General features: G+C 42.4%; 3 protein-coding genes across 4 annotated transcripts; 1 reads left to right on the top strand and 2 right to left on the bottom strand.

Annotated features, from left to right (window-relative positions):
- Positions 1-490: 490 nt before the first annotated feature.
- LOC1275772 (A disintegrin and metalloproteinase with thrombospondin motifs adt-1) lies at positions 491-13,107 on the bottom strand. Of its 2 annotated transcripts, XM_061649649.1 has the most exons (13): positions 12,266-13,107; positions 4,854-4,926; positions 4,320-4,415; positions 3,286-4,210; positions 3,076-3,204; positions 2,759-3,008; positions 2,401-2,687; positions 2,287-2,338; positions 1,762-2,212; positions 1,426-1,685; positions 1,061-1,324; positions 783-978; positions 491-712 (listed from the first exon to the last, which is right to left on the bottom strand). In XM_061649649.1, exons 1-13 carry the CDS (start codon positions 12,428-12,430, stop codon positions 657-659), a joined length of 3,204 nt encoding a protein of 1,067 aa, XP_061505633.1. In that variant the 5' UTR covers positions 12,431-13,107; the 3' UTR covers positions 491-656. The 2 variants fall into 2 exon arrangements, with proteins under 2 accessions (XP_061505633.1, XP_061505634.1); XM_061649650.1 differs by lacking the exons at positions 4,854-4,926; positions 12,266-13,107 and having other exon boundaries at positions 3,286-4,208; positions 4,320-4,387.
- Positions 13,108-19,198: 6,091 nt separating this feature from the next.
- On the top strand, positions 19,199-20,600 carry LOC1275771 (proteasome subunit alpha type-4). Its single transcript, XM_315057.5, has 5 exons — positions 19,199-19,358; positions 19,501-19,706; positions 19,780-20,077; positions 20,143-20,266; positions 20,339-20,600. The coding sequence occupies exons 1-5, from the start codon at positions 19,356-19,358 to the stop codon at positions 20,485-20,487; spliced, it is 780 nt and encodes a 259-aa protein (XP_315057.4). The 5' UTR covers positions 19,199-19,355; the 3' UTR covers positions 20,488-20,600.
- Positions 20,601-20,629: 29 nt separating this feature from the next.
- Positions 20,630-21,815, bottom strand: LOC3289876 (protein immune deficiency). Its single transcript, XM_001688556.2, has 2 exons — positions 21,144-21,815; positions 20,630-21,063 (listed from the first exon to the last, which is right to left on the bottom strand). The coding sequence occupies exons 1-2, from the start codon at positions 21,813-21,815 to the stop codon at positions 20,896-20,898; spliced, it is 840 nt and encodes a 279-aa protein (XP_001688608.2). The 3' UTR covers positions 20,630-20,895.
- Positions 21,816-21,891: the final 76 nt, after the last annotated feature.

Here is a 21,891-nt window from a genome sequence, read left to right as displayed (position 1 = left end):
TAAACATCTATCACAGTAAGGGTTTAGTTAGTAAAGCTTCATTGTTGATGGTAACATAACTAACAAACTAATTAAAACAATAAGTTAGTGATTGTTTCGCACATTAATTTGGCTTGATGATTGCTTTCGTACGCGGCTTGATCGTCAGAACTCTTGTTTATTGTACCTCATTTCAGTAATAAGCATATGGTGTCGAGGAATTTGCTTTAATTTGTTTGTTATGTTTTTCTGTCGATAATATGGAATTTTCGACGATAATCTTAATGTAAAGGAGTTTTTTACCATGTCATTTAAACCCTCTCTTAAGAAATTTTTAATAAATTCAACAATTTCTTACTTCAACAACGATCTTAAGTTCTCACAAGTTCGGAGGGATACAATACCCGTTATTCTTTCGTATGTTACAGAATGTTATTTTAAACATACATTTTTCTACAATTGAAAAAGGATTCAATACATCATGACCAAAAACATCTACATATGCACTGCCTTAATTGTAATTAATGGAGACGATTTATTTGGGTGTATATTTCGGGGAATAAATTACATTACAAAAGTTTCGATAATAAATAAACAGTTCCATGCATACCGGCAGCACGGCAAGTGCGACGCGGGTCAGCTTTTACTATCACGTTGATTTGTGTGGATGATTTAGTTCACGGGTCAACATAGATTGGATTTTTCAAGTCAATATGTTCCTCCAAAACAATATCTGCAAAGTAGAAAAGTGAATTTGAATTAATCACTACTTTCCCAACTCGTCACCTAACAAAAGACGTTACTATTTTCGTTGGTAGTCCGTCCAAAGTCGATGTTGGCAATCAAATTTTCCAAAAACTCTTGGCTTAACCGTTCGGTCACGTTGATCGGAGCAAAGTACTCGAAATGCCGCTTGGTTCTGTTTGTGGATCGTTTAATTCGAACGTTAGGAAGCGCATTGTACGACTCGTTGACCGGTATATCGTCGCTGCCAAAATGCTATGTATAGAAAAAAAGAGATTCCAAAATGAATGAAAGTTCTGTTACTCTAGGAGCCTTTTTGTTAAACGCTAAAGCATACCAAACATTTGCCATTGATGCAATAACGATTCGACTCATTGTGATTGCATCGCGTCCCGAAAGGAAAGTGCCCTTGCTCTCCATTCACCAGGTAGAAGCGATGCCTGATGAACGTATCCTGACACGCCACCCGACAGCTTCGATCTGGATCCTCAATGCTGGGCGCTATTTGCATGCCAATACCCGACAATCCCGACACCTTCTGCTGATATCGCTTGCATAGCTGCGTTGCAAATTCGTACGTTGATAACACCTTATCACAGGCCTAAGAGTATTGAGCGAAAACAAAGCAAAAAAAAAAACAACATCAAAATTCACCCTGAAACGTTGGGTTCACCGAAGAAAGAAGGTTACGAGGACACTAACAATCGTGTTGGCGGTGCAGAGCTGAATGTTGGTGTTGGTCCCGGCTGTCGAGGACACGATTTGCACTCCCTTGCCCCGTTCCATGCAGCTAAAGTGACAGCCTGACTTCACCTCCCAGTTATGCTTACGTCCTTGCAGCTCGGACAACCTGTTGAGCTCCGATGACGAACGCTCACGCCAGCGGTTGAACGTATTTTCTGCCTGACTGCTGTAGCCTTCCGTATCTGGTGGAGGCTTTCGTGCGGTATAGTTGCTTAATGCTTCAAAAACAAAAAAACGCGCAACTGTTGTAAAAATATAGGTCACTAAAAGGTCGGTGAAAGCATTTGGGCGTACCTGTTCGTATCGTAGAACTTTCAGCCCTGCGGTCGATTGGGTATGCGTTCTTGTTCAATGGTAAGCTCTTATAGTCCCGAACATTTTCCTGGTGAATACTGTTGCCACTCCGTTCGGTGTATTGGTACACTTCCGTGCAGAGTGCTCCGTCGATTCGGTAGTAATTGTTGGAGGTATTATTGCAGCTAAACTTTTCACATCGTCCACTGACACAGTAGTATGCATCGTCAAAGTCACCGTTCTGCACCTTACAAGCGGTACCGTCCGGGTAGATCCAACTTTTGGTCTTCGGCACACCTGCCTTTGTTTCGCAAAACACTTTGCACGAGTCTTCCGGGTCTTCGGCAACCTTCTGCAACCCGTACCCGATAATGTCCGCATCGAACTCTTTAGCGCGGCCACAAATTTGATTGGAAAACTCTAGTATCGTTGTCCGTCCGATGTTGTAACACTGCAAAAAGCAAAAAGTGCGAATTATGTGAACGTGTTACTGCTATGCGTGCATTTGCTGTACGTGTGACGAACCTGTTTGGCGATACACGTCTCATATTTGCGGCTAAATCCGGAACAATTTTTACTGTAATCAAATTAGCATATTATCAAATTGTCTGAATAAAACAAGTTATTTTTAAATCTTACCGTTTGTCTAGACATTTTCTTGTAAACTGCCTTAACCCAGTGCTTCCTTCCTTCAGTCGACCGGACTCACCGTATAGACAGCCGGAAACACACTCGGTCGGTTCGCTCCATGAGTCCCACGTTGGTATGGTATTTAACGTTCGCGATATGTCCTGCCGCAGGCTGGCAAATTTCAGCCCCTCTAGAAACGTTTTCTTATCGATCGTTTTGAAAGCGGTGATATGTTTGCCAGTAGATTGTATCGTCAGGCCCGGAATTTTGGATACACAAACTCCACTTCGGCACCACTATATAAATGAAGATTCGTTTAGTGCCACGTAAGGAGGCTAAATTAGCAGGCATAGGAAATTACACTAACCATTAGCTTTCCACAGTTTGTTCCTTCTAGTGCAGGGTGCGATGTCCACGTGTAACGATCACGCTGACAGTGAAGATCACGGCAAATGTCGGCCAAATCCTGGGACTTGGAGCGTGTACTGTCTTTGCCATACTTCAACAGACACTGCTGGTCAGCATCGAAACGCTCGCCCGGTAACCGACCTTCTCCAGTGTGATCGAGCGATGATCCGTAGTGTCCTCGATCAAACAGACAGGTAGCTTGAGAAGTTCTAGCGGGAGAGAGATACATACGGTTTATCGCTTTGCGAGAGATACCGCCAAGAAGTTACCACTTACTTTAGAAACGTGTTCAGGTAATTACGGCTACAGGATGACCATGTGATCTTACCGCTGCCCAATGTCGGTGACATAATGTACAGGCTAGGATCACAGTTGTTTTCCGACGTGTCGTGTCGCATTCCCAAGCTAAACATTCACCAGAAATATAATGTTACTGATGCCAAACCAACGAAATGTGATTAAAAGCGATTAAAAACGAAAACTCACTTGTGTCCAATTTCGTGCGATACAACGAAAACGCTCTCGAAATGTTTTCCCTCATTGATCGTACAGCTTGAAGTGATTGTGCACATGCCGGCAACCGGCGCTAGGCCTACGACCTGGTTGCTTACCTTACCGTTTTTGCTCACCACGAACAGATCCAGCCCCGTAAGTATGACCGCATGGTCAAAGTGTACTGGATCAGCGTCGGATATGGGATTCATTTTACGCTGCCAGCCGCAGAAACTATTCAGATAGATGTCAATGTCGCTGGAACGTCGAAGATCTTTCGGATCGTTGTGCAGGATTTCTAGTCGCTTGAGGATGAAGTTGATCGGATGACCAAGCGATGGATGGTTGTAAAGCAGCTGCACACCATTGATCATTGCCAGCACGAAGCGTATCAGATGTGCTTCGGTGTTTTTTGGATAGTTCTTCGACATGTGCCTATACAGATCCTTATCGATGAAGATAGCCGTCTCGATGTGCAGCACGTCCGGCACCTTGGCGTTGTGATTTGAGCTGATGTGCCGTTTGAGCCGTGATTGTTGACTCTGACCGTAGAAAGGAACGGTTGGCCTCCGGCGGGTTGGCTCATTCATGTCCGGTTCGAACATGACTTTCGTTTCGCCACTTTCATCACTTGGTATGGTTTTGTTTCGGTTCAGAATGACATGTGCCCCGGTACCGAATCGTTCCGGTAGCGGATGTATGACAATTTCCGACTCGTTGGTTCGAATCAAACCGCGCACGCTACCCTCGCACAGGTCGAACGCTGCACGCTCATTGCGATAGAAGCAATCCCGATACTTGAGCACACGATCGTACGAATCATCCAACAGTTGAGTGGAATTATCGTAGCTTTCGATGAAAGCAAATGATTCATCTATCAAAATGTCTGACTTTTGCAATCGCAAAGCAAAATTGTCCTCTGAAATGGAACGCGAGAGTTACACATTTTATTCGTCATTGTGGCACCACACTGCACGTAGAAGATGGTCCGCAACGTAACGCATATTGTAACGTTTGGGGACACTTACCGCGGCCGTCGCTAAGGTTGAACTGCAGGAATCCGCTGCCTGGAGTTGACCTGCTTTCACGTTTTCTTTGCCGCACGTTAACTATCTTGAAATCATCTGGAAAACAATTAGTCAACATTGAAATGTGCGAAACAATGGTGTTTTTTCTTCTTCTTCTTCTTTTGGCAAAGCGTTTCAAAACCGTAGCAAAGAAATTTATCGACAGCCCGCAGTTCTTTGCAGGCTGAGGAACACGAGGCGTATCGACAACCGACTTTGCTCAATAGGCATGAACTTGAACTCTGGACAAAGAAACCCGTGCAATGCGAGATGTGGTTTGAACTGCAACACTAAAACAGCATGAAGAGAATGATCATTTGTGTTGCCTAAAGGGCTGTGCAAGAAAGGGTGCCCGCAACCCCAGCCAAAATACACCGCCAATGACCGGAAGGTGTGTCAATACGATCAAAACTCCATTCGACGATAGATTCGTCATCAGCAATCGTGTTGCAATCGTGTCATGCCGGTGCCGAATAAAGTATGTACCACACTTACCAGTTGTACGATCACCAAACAGCAGCAGTTGTTCATGTTCCTCGAGGAAATTATGCAAATTCCTTTCATCGATCTGCAACAAAAGAACAGCAAACAGAAGAAGCGTTCGAGCAATTTGTAGGTTAAAATTCATGCAATACACACATTAACAAACAATGCTTTCCATCGCACCCCAGGGGACAGGAGGAGGCAGATCGTCTGTCCTACACTGAAACACTGCACGTATCATCATGGCACATTCCATGTGGCGCCTAATGAGTATCGTTTCGCCGCTTGTTGCATATTTGCCGAATAGCTACTGTACGTGCAGCAGCGCATGAGAAAACGGCCCTAGCCCGTCTGCTGCAGCCCAGCATTCTATGGACGGTATGCATTCGACGGAAGAAAGTTCCATTCCAAAGAGCCGAGAAAAAGAAAGGCAAGCGTGCACCTTGAAAAGAATGGTTAGGACATTTCTTTTCCTTCGCCTCCCGTTGCATTGTTGGCCGTTTGGCCGTTTGATGAATGTGCATTGTGCAATGGTCTATTGGCTATGGAGGTTACGGTGAGTACGAAGACCCTTGATTTTCATTAGCATCCGTGGCCTTTCTCCTGTATCTATTTCAGCGATGATACATCTTGACAGCACATTTCACAGTGGAAATGGGTTTTAATTAAATTTTATTTGCCTCAATTCACATGACAATGGGATGCACTTTGCATTTATCTGCAGATGTGCATTTAATATATAAAAATAATTGCACTCATTTATGATCCTCCATGAAGGATTGAAAAAAGACGATCTAGCAATTTTCAATTCAATGGCATGATCACTTCTGGGTGGCTTTGGATGGCATTTAGGCTTTGGTTGTCTTGTGAATTCTTCTTCTATTTGGCGTAACGCATGTCCTCTACACAGACATGCCCGACCTGTACAGGCTTTCGAGAACTCATTATTGCCACGCAGCCAGACACAGTCATTCCTTGGTTCGGGGGGACGGTCCATTCTAGGCTTGAACTCATGATGGGTATGTTTTTTAGTTGTTCGAGTTGACGACTGTACCATTGGACCGCCCCTCATGAATTATTGTATGTTTTTGACTAATTTTAATACCGGTATTAGATGATACTCTACACCTAGAACGAGCCCTCCTGCCATTCAGGGAAATGTACGTACTGTGTTCGTACTCCAAAATTATTCCATATTAAAAATCAAATTTGATATGGGTAGCAGTTGATGTTTCAAACCCAGGGCAAGCATTGTGGGAATTATTTATGCAACCAACCTTCAATAAATAATATCGATTGCCATCCGCGGACAAAAAAATGTAAATAAATTGTGCATTTGTTCTCAAAAAAGTAAACTATTTTTTTTATAATTTACCATACCAATGAAATACATTCAAATGAAAATGATTCGCGTATTGTTTAAGACAGTGCTCTCCAACCTTTTTAGGATCGCGCACCACTTGGCTTTGAAAATACACTTGCCGCGGCTCACATCCATTGAGGGCATACATGTTTTAGACTTACTTCAAAGTTTTAAATGAAAAATATGTTTAAATCTTATTCTAGACATCCTTTTTTAAAATGTAATCTTGATTGTGGGGAAAGAAATGCACGAAATGAATAGTAATGAGCTTTTTCTTCAAAAATAAATTCTCTCACGGATCATGTAAGTTGACGCCACGGACCACAGGTTGGAGACCACTGGTTGGGGAAACAATAATCGTTCAACGGTCACACCAAATATATAGCTATTTGCTATTTTTATACAAGTTCAAATTTAATGATTTAATAATAATTATCTGCAGCTTATATGTTTGTCTGTACTAGCTAAGTTACCCAGATCCACGCGGATTAGCACAATTTTCCCGTTTTATTAAACATATAGAAGAATGTCCAAACTGAATAATACAATAACAATTCCAACAATTTTGAAATAGCTATCAAATCAAAGCTTCGTTCCGTCTTATCTGGCATAAAAACTGTAGTTGGTCTAGATCTGCTTCAATTACTCATGTGCTTGGCTATCAGTTGGTTGCTTACTTTATCCATATAGCAGGATAAACAGTTTTGCGTATGATAGACTTGACTCATTCAACATTTGAACCCTTGACGGGCGAATGCGTTGATGAAATAATTCAAAAAAATTGAGTCGGTCGTGCTTTGCGGCAGGTGGCCAACAAATATAACACAAATTTTAAAAAATCGACTGTTGCATGTGTCCTGCTTCGTCTGGACGTAAACCTGTTTGTCCGTTTTGGCCAAATAATTATTACAGCAGCTAAAGTTATTACAGTAGCAGTAAAGTTATTTGGCTGATATCAGTCATCTACAACGCACAATAGAGCCAAATTCAAATTCTTCAACGTCTATGTTTGAATGTAGTTGTTCCACATGTTGTAAATTAAATGAAAATACTGTCACATATGTTATGCTTACGGATATGTTAGGGTGGAATGATGAATGAAATAAGAAATGAGATTCAAAAATAGATGAAATTTGTTGGGAACGATTAACAGATGAATCGGTTGTAATCAGTGCATTTTATCAACATATGTGATACAAAATGTTATAACTTTGTGAGTATCTCTATAGGGCCCATTAAAAAAGGCACCAAGCACCAACAACACAAATGTTATTAATTTTGCAAATTCACACAGAATCCAAGAAAAAAATAGAACATTTGAGAATATTTGATCAATATTTTTTTTGGAATTTAGATACCAAAATCAAATGCCAATATTTCTACACAAAAACCAATAACCTGGGATTCGCGTATTCGCGAAAGTTGAATATCCCGTTTTTCAGCCAAAAAATTGTTGATAAATGGTTATTTTTGATTGACTTTAGTGCTTTTAGGTACTAAATTCCACATTTAATATAAATCATATAAAAGATTATTATACGCAAACTTAGTGGCCACGTGGGACCCCGAGAAAGCAAGGAAAACCCCCGCGAATAAATAAATTTGCTTCTCAACCATTCTTTGGTTTAAAATTTATCGCTCGACAATTCAGAACTCAGTTCAGAATCAACTCTTGTTAATCCGCCACTGCTATTATTATGAGTTAAACAAAGTTATTCCTCGACGTGATAAGAAGCTATAGGGGTAAAAAGAGCACACAACATCATACCTACAACAATGAACCACCGGCAAACATTAATTTTTATTTTAGTCTAGATAGTTTATTCTGTTATATGTTTGAGATTGAGTAATATTGAACATTATATTCAAATGTTTTCGTTAAAGAGCGATTACATTGTTTCAACGTTACCAAAAATTTAGTTTTATTCTGAATGGGTGGTAGCCAACGATTTTCTTTATCGAGTAACTTAAATAGCAAAACTTTTATTTAAAATGTTGTCTCATAATAATCAGAAAGGTTATATCTTTAGCAGCTGTGTTTCGATAGCAGAAAACGAACAACAGGATCGTTGTGCATTTAAGAAAATCATTCTAATTATAACATTATAAATCCAAAGGTACACACTAAACTGGCAAGGTTACTAGAACAAAAACCAAAGTCGAGTACGGTCTAAAACTACAGTATTCTTTAGCATACACTTCAAGCAAGGACGCCAAAAATTGTTGCGAAAACTCTAACCCCGATGGAGACTTTAATTACACCCAAACCCATTGTTGAAAAGTAAAATCGTGTCGTCGCTTCGCGTTTGAAAGGTCATCCGATGGGAAAACGTACACCAGCATTGTACGGACCAACGCGGAAGCACGTTCTAAATGCTCCCCCTTTTTTGTGTGGCCATTCTAGGCTAAATTCTCTTCTAGGTCAGCTCATGGTCATAAATCTCACCCCAAAACTTTATGGCGAGGGCGAGTGCAATGCAAAACAAAACCACCCGCAAACCGCTGCCTAATTATTCGGTTGAAGACAAATGTTTCTGTCGCCTCGGGCTCATCATGTTGCCGATTATCCGACGGGCCACCCCACCTGGCCTGGCAGGTGATAATGAAAATTTAAATAAGAAAAATGATCATCTACACCCCTCCGACCAGTAGCAGCATCCCTTTGCCCGTTCCGTGAGCCACACTGCGCATCTGGTGCGCAATGGGAACGGCGCTACGCATGGAACAGAGCTGAGAACGTAGCGCATAAATTAGCATACCGCCGAATGCAGCTACATTAAGCCACGACGAGAGGACGATGGGATAGGTATGTTTGGCGGGCAGGAATGTCATAGAAAAATTCTGTTACAGTTTCGCTTTTTTTTCTCGTGGTGTGTTGTGTTCGTTTGAAAGCGCTTTCAACGTGCTCCGCGCAAACAATCAGTAATGAATGATTTTGGAAAAAAGAAGAGCGAAGGGTAGCGCCCTTCTATACACGGCACATTATGCGTACGTAGCACAGTTTTTTTTGTGTTATGGTTTGCCGACGCGCTATCGTGACCTGCACACGATGTAACCATTACAAATCATTACGGCGATCATCGGTCATCTACATCACGCGCGGCTGCGGTTACGGTTGAAGCACACAACCACACCGCACCGGTTCTGTTCTGTCCGTCCGCTTTTTCGACTGTTGAGTTGAGAAGTTCTAAAACATCATCTCTGAACTACATGGAAATTATGGGAAACTCAGTGAAGCAATAAACACGTTTATAATTGCATTCTTTTCGGTTGCGATCGTCAAGAAGCATTTACTTCGTGAGCAATACTGACTGGTAAGGAAGCTGCACTTCAATGTCACTCTCTGTTGGTTGCTACAACTACTTCATTCATAGTTTTTTTTTTTTTTTATGTTGTTCGCTTTCATTTCGAGTGCCAAATAAAGATACGAACCGTGCCCGCGCGCACAAGGTGTGAGAAACTCAACTAATTACTACTCTTCCACCCAGTTTTTTCGTTATTCTGATGTAAGTAGCTCATCCGCACTGGTAGCGATGAGCACATTCAAATAGCAAAGATGTTGCGAACATGCTTTAGTGATCGTTTTGTTTTCATTCGCGGGGGGTGGGTTGAGGTTTCTTTCCTTTTGCTTTTTTCGGTACGCCACCATTCGGTCACACCATTTAGCATTCGCACCCGACGCCATCTCAGCTGATTTTTTCCCGTGATACCATACCGCGAAAGAGGTTCGTCGCTTCGTTCTTTCGAAAGACTTGAGTTTCGGGGTGGTTTTTATAGTGCGATTGCGTAAAGCATTTTTGGCCACCCTTCCGGCACAGTGTGGCACAGGTTAAAATGGTTGGTTTGTTTGCAATTAAACAAGAAATAACAACAACAAAAACACACAGACACACAGTATGGTGTGTTCCAGTACGATGGGCTTTGGGCTGATAGATAGAAATGATAGAAGCTGCTGTTGCTGCTGCTTCGGAGTGGCAAAGCGGTTGGTCCATCATTTGCCGCGAGCAAACACTAACGCCCGTGTCCGCAGATTGAAGTTCCGTGATAAATCAAATCAAAGTTTCGTCCAAATAGATGGGTGGGCGGCGAAAAATGGCGTCCATTACGGCGTGCGCGTACGCCATCAGACCAAAAACAATGCCTCTTGCTGCGGCGTGGTTGTGCGATAAAAGCTAATCGAGCAAGCCCTTGGGGTCTGCGCAATTTCACTTTTACGATGCACTTACGATGCACGATGCTCTCCCGTCGGTGCTTCCTTTTGCCAAATAGCTTCATAACGAGGTGAAAACCGAATAACTAAAGTGATTATCTTTATTTGCAAAGTTAATTGAAATTGCAGCTGCAAGAAAACTGTGCAGCAGTGCAATGTATTGATTCTGGTGTTTTTTTTTTTAATTTTCTACTACACTTCGTTTAAATCAACACTAACCCTAACCGATCCTCCCGAGCATGATGTGTTCCGAAAAACGTGGTGTACCAGTTTTACAATCGTTTCAAGTTCATCTCGCTGCGGGATTTCAAAACAATGCCATTAACATTCAAAAATTCAACCTTTCCAAGAATCACCTTCACTAGAACTAACCCAAATGAACTCGAGAAAGTGTAGCAACAACCTGCCCAAAAAAAAAAAAACAACAACCACAGAACCTTTCCCACTCCTCTCGGGAGCTGTTTTTGACATTCAAATTATACAAATCCCATTGTGTTGGCTTTGCTGTGGGCGGCTAGTGCCAAAATTTAAATTTCAGCTCCAAAATGTGTCTTCCAACTAGAACCAATGGTAGTGCATTGCTCCAAACCATTTATCCGTCCGTAAGCGTAGCGAAATTATGCTTCCAGCGGTATGGGACTTGGGGTTGAATGGAACCGTACCGTTTGGGGCATATAAATAATGAATCAGCAAGTATTAAGCGTACACGCGGCAAGCGATAAATGTGACAATTTACACTACCGTTTGTGCCGAGGATAATTGTGAATGATTATGTGCGTCATGCTGCGGGACGCATAATCCTTACAAAAAAAGAAAATACAAACACACTTAAATAACTTTGCGTTTTTTTTTGTTTGTTGCGCTCTACGCACCGTGAATGACCTTTGGTTGCGTCCGCATGGGATTCGCGCGCTTCGCAACACAGTTCGCGATTATTGATGGCCCCAATGAGTTGAGTAAACTGTCGTGTGACAATAATCGTGTGCCGGCACTCCGGTCGGCGTGCAATTAGAATTTCAGGTCAATGAAACCCACCGATGCTGACCGTTTTTGCGGTGTGTGTGTGTGGTCTCGTCGTTCTAAATTGATGCGTACGGGTACGCAGGAGAAGTGTCATCGTGCGCGCGAAGCGAGGCGCGTGTGCAGCTGCCGGTTGCCGCCCTTTGGATGGTGGTCATTGGGCACAAAGTCGAAGCGCGCGCGCGTTCACACGATGGACAATGCAAAGTGGTGGCGCTGCTGTTCCGGTGGCGCACTACAAATGCACAGTGATTTAGATTATTAGTGACATTTGATTGTATGGTTAAATTCTGTTATGCTGAGCTACACATGGTGTAACAAACTTGCAGCACGAATGTATGCTGCAGCGTCGCCATGAACACGTCGACGTGTCCTTATAATGGCTTTGGGGAGTAACTCATGTTGGGGCATTGAGATTCATCAGCTGGGAATGACATTCAAAGTAACCCCTCCAAGCTACAGACTGGCTTAATTAAAAACCACGCATCCCATAGCATTCGTACTGGCTTGACAAAAAAAAACGAAGTCTAGTCAAATAATAAGTATGAGACATTGAAGCTTCCGTTAAATGCAGAAGAAACAATGGAAGGAAATGGAAAAACTTCCTCAAATACCGCTCAATACCGTCTTTGAGGGTTGCATGGTGAGGAAGATTGGAAGTACCATCGCTTTACCATCTGAGTGTGGCCTCGGCGCAAACAAAACACCTTCCTATTTTTTGCCGCAGCATCGCTTGTACTCGAAGTATTTAAATAATAAAAAAAAGTTTGTTTAAAAAAAGCCTGAAAAAAAGGAAAATAAACTGAAAGACGAACACATTTCTCTTCTCACCTTTGCATTATCTAACACCAAGTGGTTCACTCGTTCCACCTCCATGTGAAGACAGCGGACGGTGGGGTTGCGTGCCGCTATCAAGATTAGCGCCAGCAGTGCAATGATCTGTAGCATAACGCTTCCTACAGCTTTGAAGAACGGTTGTAGTTGTGGTCGCGGCATTTTTCACTTTTCACATAGCTTTCGGATTTCGAGTGACATCTACCGCTGCAGCGGCAAGGCTTGCACTCGGTGCATTCGGACACTCGGGAACGGGGTAGATTGTATGCGCGGTTCGGGCGAAGTACCGCGACACACACACACAGACCTCGTCGCCGTGTTATGTACTCCTGGAGCACTCCTTCAGGTACCGTTGGGTGGCCGCTATTATTCAATCTTCATTTTAATTTCACTTCCTTGCCTCCGTTGCCCGAGAGTGTCTGTACACACGAGGACTCCTCGCGTAGCCTACCGTTTCTACGCGGTCACGCTTCTACATAATACGATTAACTTCTACTTGAGTGACTTTTCCGTATCGAGATGTGCAACCGTCCTCACCGAATGAGGCATACCGGCTGTTCGTTCTCGTCAGGTGCGTTACACCCCACTATCAACCACCCACAATCACTGGAACACACACACACACAGACGCACACAGACACAGCTCCGCTCGCGCCCACAAACTGTGCGGTTTTACGATGAGCCCAATTTAACGTACAATTATTATTGTTTGAAATCGCTCGAGCTGCTCACAACAATCCCACAATCTGGGCATCGGGCGCGGTCGTATGGCGTGGGCGTGCAGAGCGTAGCGCGTTTGAACACCTCGACCGTTGGCACTTAACTGATGCTAACATTCCGGCCCAGCGACGGACGAGCCCTTGTAGTTGGGCTAGTGTATCGTGCCAAACAAGGGGGGAAGATGCGCATCCCTTCTCCGAGCGACGATTAGTGCGCTCGCGCATCGTTTGCACTAGTTTTGGGGAAAAGAGTTTGTGTGGGTTTTTTTATCGCTTGGGCTCGTCTCTTGCTTCGGGTCGGGGCGGTGAATGATGCTTGCGGATGGTTCTGATCGTTCTGCGGAATGCTAATTGAGCGATGAGCAGCTTTTCATGCTCCAATGTCGTGCACTAATTCTGTGCGCCATGGTTTGCGAGTTTTTCGGCGATTTTGTGTGTAGTTTTTTTTAAATGAAGAAAGTTCACATAAAATTAAGAGCAAATAATATTTGAAGATTTGATCCAAGTCTTCAAAAAATATATGTCTTCAATATATATGGGGCGGAAAATATATAAGTTAAGTGGAGCACTGTTCTATACCAATAAAAAAATTACATGAATTTCATTTTGAAAAAATGGTTCCCCTTTGATATCAACAAATATTTGTTTGTAAAAAAAATATTGATGCCTTCCTTTTTTGCCGAATCTTAATTGTATCACGCAGGCGGATAGCCAGTCCTTGCTAGTGTAAGAAACTAAAACCCATCTTTAACTTTAATAAACTTATTCATTTCATTTCATTTCATTTATGTAGTCTACTTAATGGTTTAACAAAATTATTAATTGCTTATACAGGGTTTTCCATAGAACTCAAGACCATGGGACACTTTGCTGAATCTTCAATCGCAAGAATACGGAACCATACGGTACCATAACTGTATTGGTGAAATCCTGTAGCTATCCTGAACTATTGGATCAGGTGAAGTATGGATAGAAATAGAGAGGTGAAAAAAGGAAATTTAGAAAGGAAACTTAAGAAGGAGTAGAAGAAGAACACTGGCTGGAACTTGCGTCGGTCCGCAGCTTAGATCTAAATGACGCCGAAGAAATGCGTCATGATCAAATAAGTGGAGGGAACCGTTGAAGCATATGTTGCAGTTCAGAAACGAATCACTCATGCCAAATTGGGTTCGACGTCTGGAAAGGGCTAGAGGGGGACGATGTCTTAGTAGACGGGGAGGGACATAAAAGTCGATAGATGAAAGGAGAGGAGGGACGTCGACTTCATGGAGTAGGATAGAAGCGATGAATGAGCCTGAGTACGACGTGATTCGACTCAAGCCCAAAAAAATGAAGAGAATATGAAGGGAGTTTGTGGCCAGGACCTAGGATTCCCCGGAGAGCAAAAACATGCACTCTTTCGAGTCTGAGGATAGAGGTGGGAGAGCAAGACGATCACACTAGTGATGTGCTGTATGGAGCGCACCCACGACTCCGATCCGACTCCGACTATTGTTAGTTCGATTCCGACTCCGCCAAAATGGAACCACTAGATCCGCTCGGAGTCGGAGTCGTTCGGAGTCGTCCGTAGTCGACCGGAGTCGTCCGGAGTCGACGACTCCGAACGACTCCGAACGACTCCGACTCCGAATGACTCTGGACGACTCCGAACGACTCCGAACGACTCCGAACGACTCCGGACGACTCCGACTCCGGGCGACTCCGGACGACTCCGGGCGACTCCGGAAGACTCCGAACGACTCCGACGACTCCGAACGACTCCGAACGACTCCAAACGACTCCGGATGACTCCGACTCTGAGCGACTCCGGGCGACTCCGGGCGACTCCGTACGGCTCCGGACGATTCCGAACGACTCCGGATATTGCAGCGCGGACCTACCTTCCGGAGTCGATTCCGAATTTATCGGAGTAGGATCGGAGTCGACTCCGGATTTTTGCCAACTTTACCCATCACTAGACAATAATTAACGAATCTTTGGTAACTGGTATATTTCCAAAAGTGTGGAAGATGTCCAAAATAATTCCTATCCCAAAAGTTCCTGGTACTATTAAGGCAGAAGAATTTCGGCCGATTAATATCTTGCATATATTTGAAAAAATATTAGAATTGGTAGTAAAAGAGCAGCTAATGAATCATCTTACCACTCATGGCTTATTGATACCAGAACAATCTGGATACAGAGAAGGACATTCCTGTGAAACTGCACCTAATCTTGTGTTGTCTAAATGGAAAGGTTTTATAGAACAAAAATATGAGGTGCTTGCAGTGTTTTTGGATCTCAAACGTGCGTTTGAAACTATAGCGAGACCTTTATTATTGGACACCCTGCAATCTTTTGGTATTCAAAGAGTTCCTCTAAAATGGTTTACAGATTATCTCAAAGGAAGAACGCAAATTACCTACTTTTTAAATAGTTCTTCAGATCCACTAGAAAACACCCTGGGAGTTCCACAAGGAAGTGTTTTAGGGCCAATCTTGTTTATAATGTATATTAACGACATAAAGAAAATACTGCATTTTTGTGAGGTAAACCTGTTTGCCGATGATACAGTATTATTCATCGCAAAGCCTAATTTAAAACAAGCAGAGACTCTATTAAATCTAGAACTAAATGTTTTAGATGGCTGGGTAAAATATAAAAAAACTGGCTCTAAACATTAATAAAACAAAGTACATGATCATATCAAACAAAAATAATCAAGAAAAGCTGTGTATTTCAATAAATCAAGAACAAATAGACAATACTTCTGAACTAAAATATTTAGGGATTATAATTGACAATAAACTCACGTTTGGGCCCCACATAGATAATGTCATAGCGAAAGTAGCAAAAAAAAAGTGGGGTCATTAGCAGGCTTAGCAAAGATTTAAACTTTTTGCTAAACTGCAACTTTACAAGTCGCTTATTTCACCACATTTAGATTTTTGTGCTTCTATTCTTTTTCTTGGCAATAAAACACAGATACAAAGATTACAACGTATCCAAAACAAAATTATGAGAGTGATTTTGGGTCTTGGTTCAAGAACTTCTTCTAAAGTTATGCTTGACATCCTGCAATGGATGTCAGTAAAACAAAGAATAATATATCAAACAATGATTTTCATACACAAAATATTGAATGGAATGTTACCAAGATATCTCGGGGAACAAATAGTTCTAGGGACGGATGTTCATCGTTACCCTACTCGTAGATCAAATGAACCGAGAACACCAAGCTACCTTTCATTAAGAGCTCAGAACTCCTTATACTATAAGGGAATTCGAATGTATAATTCGATGCCAAGAGAAGTTGTTAACGCCACAAATCTGGGTAATTTCAAAAAGGAATGTGCACTGTATGTGAAGCAGGTTATTTAGTAATGTGGTCGTGAAGTGTTTTAGTATAGTAGTATAGTGTAATGTAAAATGTATACTTCTAGAAGTGCTTGCTAGTTTGTATTCTTCTTCTTCTTTGGCTCAACAACCGATGTCGGTCAAGGCCTGCCTGTACCCACTTGTGGGCTTGGCTTTCAGTGACTAATTGATCCCCCCCCCCCCATAGCAGGATAGTCAGTCCTACGTATGGCGGCGCGGTCTATTTGGGGATTGAACCCATGACGGGCATGTTGTTAAGTCGTACGAGTTGACGACTGTACTACGAGACCGGCGCCCAGTTTGTATTATGTAAAAGTATTTAACCGCATTTATCTACTTGATGATGATGGTGTATTTTTTAATTTGTTTTTGTTTAACAGCTTTTATGAAAAAAAAATAAGATAATTTAAAATAAAATTTATAAAATAATGAGAGTCTTCAAAGATTCGAGACACGCGCGCGTATAGTGGACTTTGGGGTTTAGACCCACTGATTGTAAGATGATAGGACTTAGCGGCACCTTATCGGATTCATTAGTGGGTCGAAAACACTCAATCATCCACTCGAGTGTTATGTAGAAATGTTACTTTCATTTTTTATACCTAAATATCTTTAAGATAATTTCGTCCTTCTCGAACCTTTGAAGGGGAAAGTGGAGGGACCATCATCATCATCATCATCAACTAGATCACACTATGCTCCCGAATTCTAAGTTTGGTTGTGACTAGACTGCAATACAGAGCCTTCAAGCACTTTGCGTCCGAAAACTTGGACCCAATTATTTTGTCTTGGTGCAAAGTAAAGTAGACCTTATCGTCCAACCAAAATCCTAGATTTTTCTCTGACTTTACCCTTTGAAGACAGACATTATTACATATATAGTCAAAACGTATGGGATTAGGAGATCGACAAAAAGAGATTGTAGTATATTTAGGGATGGATAACTATAGATCGTTGCAATTACACCACTTTGGAAAGATTGTCGAGATGTGATTGGAGTAATGAACAATCTGATGAAATAGGAAGGAATTGGTCTATGAACAGCTGCCGTCTAGCCATACAGATAACAGATCTGAAGGCCAATGATATTATTTAGAATATTTGATACAAATATGCTTTGAGACATCATGTAGCCAATTCGTAGCATTAAGCATCGTGTGCGGTATGGAGATCGCGTCCGGATTCGTATGTGTTGTATTTGAAAAGCTTCTAGTTAATTAACCTAGATATTAGTTACAGGACATCATATAATCGAATATTGCTCAAGTAAAGAGCTGAAAAAGGATAAATAGGGAGCTCTAAAATAGTTAATTAACACTTAATGGGTTAATAGGAGCAGTTGAGTAATGGTTAACAAAACGATTAATATCTTTATACGTGTACTAGAAACATTAGGATTAGGAAAGATCCATTGTTGATACAGATCAAACGATTGATTTTGGGCTGCAATAAAACAGGCAGCATTTTTCAATCCGTAGCCGTATGGGTCAGAATTCGATGATCGGTATTGATTTGGAATTAGTTCACGGAACGGCATGGGTTTGGTATCAGTTCCAAAACTACTATAGGTTCAGGATCAGTTACAGGAAAAAAACATGGGTTCAGGATCAGTACCAGTACTATGGGTTCAGGTTCAGATCTAGTGCTGGTACTATATGGCTTAAGGATCAGTTAAAGTTTCTACCTTTTTGCATACTTTTCCACGATGAAGGGTGCATGTAAGATACCATTCCCCCTCTCAGAATCCTCACAAAAGGCGGATGGTGGTAGTGAGGGGGGGAGGGGGGAGGTATTCTATTGCTAGACAAGTTAGTATAGGGGAGGTACATGAATTTTGGTTATCCTGTTTTACAATTTCTGAACATTTAATTGTTAAGAATAAGCAACGTTTTGTTGTTTGGGTTTGACAGTACTGGTGTACGGTAGTATATAAGCGAACGAAATATTGTGAACTTGTACAGTTGCGTCTCAGGAATAAAAGAATTAACATCGAAGCTTGGTCGTTGTTCTTTTTGATCAAAGTTCGTCGCGTTCATTTCTCGGTTGATGGTTTGCTTTTCGTCGTTGTTTTAATATTAATAACTTTGCTTGTTTTTTTACATGCAGATTTTTCCCTAGGACCTTTTTAAGCCTAATCACTGCCCTTGATATTGAGTCCTCTAATTCCCAACCCCAACCCCGAAACATGACTTCCTGTTGCTACCAATCGAAAGGCCATCTGATAACACTTCTACCTTTCATATAATTTTGCAGCTTCATAAGCTTATTCTGGATTTGATAGAGAGTATTTGCACTACAATTTTTAGATTCATCAACCTTCTACATTGTTAATCTTCAGTTGATTATGGGATAAATAATCGTTTTTAATATGAGATACATACGAATAATCTAGTTAAAACTCATTCCATTTTTCAAAAACTTGGATGAAAATTATCCCCCAAAAAATTATAATTCCCCGCATAATAAATTCTTGCTACCAAGAGGCAGTGTTTATAAGCATTAAATCCGTTCTAGTTTTGTGAGAACCGATACGCCTTGTTCTCTTTGTCGATTTAACAGTGTAAAATAATTCTAAAAGCTGTGTGTAAAATAATAGGCCAGTGGTCACCAGAGTATTCTTCTCTCTGATCACAGGATGCATCAACTTTACTCGGTATAGGTTTATCTAAGCCACTAATGGTTTACCCATAGTTTGAAAGTCAGCCCTGAGTATGAGAGGGACTGTGCATGTACCGGTGCGTTTTCCTAACGAGCTTTTAAATTTTAAAATGTTTAAACCACTCGAACTGTAATGTGCTCGACAGCCGGGATTTTGCCGCCACTGCTCGACCGCCCGGATAATCCAACATTGCGAATCCCGACGGCAATGACAGTTCAAAATACGCTGTGCAATTGACAGTCATCAAAACTGGAGTTACTGTTTACGTCCAAGTTCTGAATAGCTGTGTTAATTTTGCTTGTATTTAGCAATCTTTCCGTAGTTCATCTCGTTTCTACAATAATTATTGAAAATGGTAAGTGTTACCAGCTTAAATGCCGCTAAACATACGTCCCACTTCATTTGCGGGACAGCGGTGTGGAGGACAATGCAGAAGCCGCATCAGGCATTGAGGTTATAACCTGTCGGATTTGTGCTAACTCACCTTTGGGCTGCAGGCTCGTCGTTATGATTCCAGGACCACTATTTTCTCGCCGGAAGGTCGCTTGTATCAGGTGGAGTATGCTATGGAAGCTATCTCACACGCAGGCACTTCGCTTGGCATACTGGCAAAGGATGGAATACTGCTAGCGGCCGAACGGCGCAACACTAACAAACTGTTGGATAATGTGATCTTCTCCGAGAAGATCTACAAACTGAACGAGTGAGCACAAGAGCATAGCTTTGCGCAGAAAAAAAATCAACTAAATTATGTTTTTTTAATCTCCTACTCAAAGTGATATGGTGTGCTCAGTTGCTGGCATTACTTCGGACGCGAATGTGCTCACGAACCTGCTGCGGGTTATCGCGCAGCGTTACCAGCTGAATTACGGTGAGGCTATGCCCTGCGAGCAGTTAGTATCTCACCTGTGCGATGTGAAACAGGCTTACACGCAGTACGGTGGCAAGCGACCATTCGGCGTTTCTATTCTGTACATGGGCTGGGACAAGCACTACGGTTATCAGCTGTACCAGTCGGATCCCAGCGGCAACTATGGTGGATGGAAGGCAACCTGTATTGGCAACAATTCGGCGGTATGTCATAGCAAGAGCTCACTGTTCCATGTGGTTTTACATTAATTTTGTTTTGTAATTTCCAGGCCGCCGTTTCCGCATTAAAGCAGGAACTGAGCGATAGCGATATCAGCCTCGTGCAGGCGCAGGATTTGGCTGTGAAAGTGCTGTCCAAAACGCTCGATATGACCAAGCTCACATCAGAGAAGAGTAAGTGCTGCAAATCTCGCTTCTAGTCGTATTATTATTAACCGGCTGTTTGAACGACCTTTTTTGTTGCAGTTGAAATGGCAGTTCTTACCCGTGAAAACAACAAAACAGTCATCAAAATTTTGTCCAGCGCCGAGGTGGACGGCTTGATTGCAAAGTACGAGAAGGCAGAAGCTGAGGCAGAGGCCGCCAAGAAGGAAAAGCTTGGCCAAAAGTCGTAATTTGCATGTAAGTGTTTGGTTCGGGTTGAGTTGGCGCAAAAGAAATGGTCGGGCGGAGGAAAATATTGAAATAAAAAAAAGCACCATACGTGGTAGCGTTCACGATTCTTAAACAACCTTTCCTTAATAGCTCGCGGCCGAATTCTATTTTAAAATACTTTATTTACAAGATACTTGGTATGATTGTTTTATAAATGTTTCGCTTTCCCTACATTCTAGTTGTACTTTATATCATATGTGGGAATGTGACAAATGTGTTTCATTTGTTAAAAGGCACTTCTGAATTTGTTTCGAGCATTTCTAACGTTCGATATCACAATATCCACTGATGAGAATAAGAAAAGGTATCGGGTATGTTCGGTACACACCCGTGTATAATGCGTTTCACTATAGAGGTATGCGATTATGCTAACTACTCCGCTCGGGAGAATTTTTATCTTCTTTTCGTTTTTTCCACACCTGTTTAATGTAGTATACTGTTTCCTTGTGTTTGTTGTTCCACAACAACGTCACAAGACGGCCAAGTGTAGGATCATCATCGTTGCGGGTCCAGTCTAACATAAAGCTGTATATTTGCTGAAAAAAGGATACGACTCTATTAGCGACTGCAATTAATTACACGTTTGATCCCAATACCTTCCCCTAACCCGACTTACCTCAGCCAGTGTGGAGTTGTCCGCTTCAAAGGCATCGATTTGCCCCTCCGAGTATTCAAGCCTACGGGCGAAGCTTTTCCATTCATAGCCCAAGTGGCGCGACACCGTATCAAGCAGCTCCGTGTCCACCTCGTCCTGGCTCTGCATCATTTGCGAAATAGTGTTCGACAGTCGCAAGTTGGCCCACTTCACGGCGGATCCGGCACCCGGCAACGATCCGCTCGTGGAAGCACCTTCGTCCACCACGGCCGCAGTATTAAACGTGTAGCTGTTTCCGATGTGTAGATTGCTCGCGTTCCTTATCTGATACACCTGCATTCCAGTTGTGTTGGAGATGGAGGTTTGGGGGGCTGTGAGCGTGTTGTGCTGCACATTGTTCACCACCGTCTGCGGTGTCGCTGTGTGATGCTCCCCCGCAACTGGTTCTAACGACTGTGACGATCCGCCCGGAACAAGTGCTAAGTTTTCCATTCCTGGCACAACCTGCACACCATTTGGGAAATTCCCATTTTGCGTAGCAGCAGCAGCAGCAGGAGTGTTGGTGTGAGCCATAGTTTCGTCCCCGTACGCATCGGCCTTTCGTCGGGGCGGCAATGGAGCAGCATCGGTCTCTAGCTTCGATGCTGCACTTTTACTGAACAGAGTGCCTATTAAATTTGAAAATTTCACCATTTCTTTGTTTACTACACACGCATAAGCTAACGGAGTGGCAGAGCTAATGTTTCTTTTTCTGCGTATGCTGCTGTTG

The sequence above is a fragment of the Anopheles gambiae genome, chromosome 2 (assembly GCF_943734735.2).
Source record: "Anopheles gambiae chromosome 2, idAnoGambNW_F1_1, whole genome shotgun sequence".
Lineage (NCBI taxonomy): Eukaryota > Metazoa > Arthropoda > Insecta > Diptera > Culicidae > Anopheles > Anopheles gambiae.
This window is presented reverse-complemented; position numbering and strand designations above follow the sequence as displayed.

Bases quoted from the DNA above. Each gene is read 5' to 3' on its own strand.
- LOC3289876 (XM_001688556.2), bottom strand. From the start codon at position 21,815: ATGGTGAAATTTTCAAATTTAATAGGCACTCTGTTCAGTAAAAGTGCA. The intron at 21,064-21,143 runs GTAAGTCGGGTT...TCCTTTTTTCAG, and splicing joins ACAACTCCACACTGGCTGAG to CAAATATACAGCTTTATGTT.
- LOC1275772 (XM_061649649.1), bottom strand. From the start codon at position 12,430: ATGCCGCGACCACAACTACAACCGTTCTTCAAAGCTGTAGGAAGCGTT. The intron at 4,211-4,319 runs GTAAGTGTCCCC...GTTCCATTTCAG, and splicing joins CAACCTTAGCGACGGCCGCG to AGGACAATTTTGCTTTGCGA. The intron at 979-1,060 runs GTATGCTTTAGC...TTCTATACATAG, and splicing joins GCATCAATGGCAAATGTTTG to CATTTTGGCAGCGACGATAT.
- LOC1275771 (XM_315057.5), top strand. The intron at 19,707-19,779 runs GTGAGCACAAGA...TCCTACTCAAAG, and splicing joins AAGATCTACAAACTGAACGA to TGATATGGTGTGCTCAGTTG. The intron at 20,078-20,142 runs GTATGTCATAGC...TGTAATTTCCAG, and splicing joins GTATTGGCAACAATTCGGCG to GCCGCCGTTTCCGCATTAAA.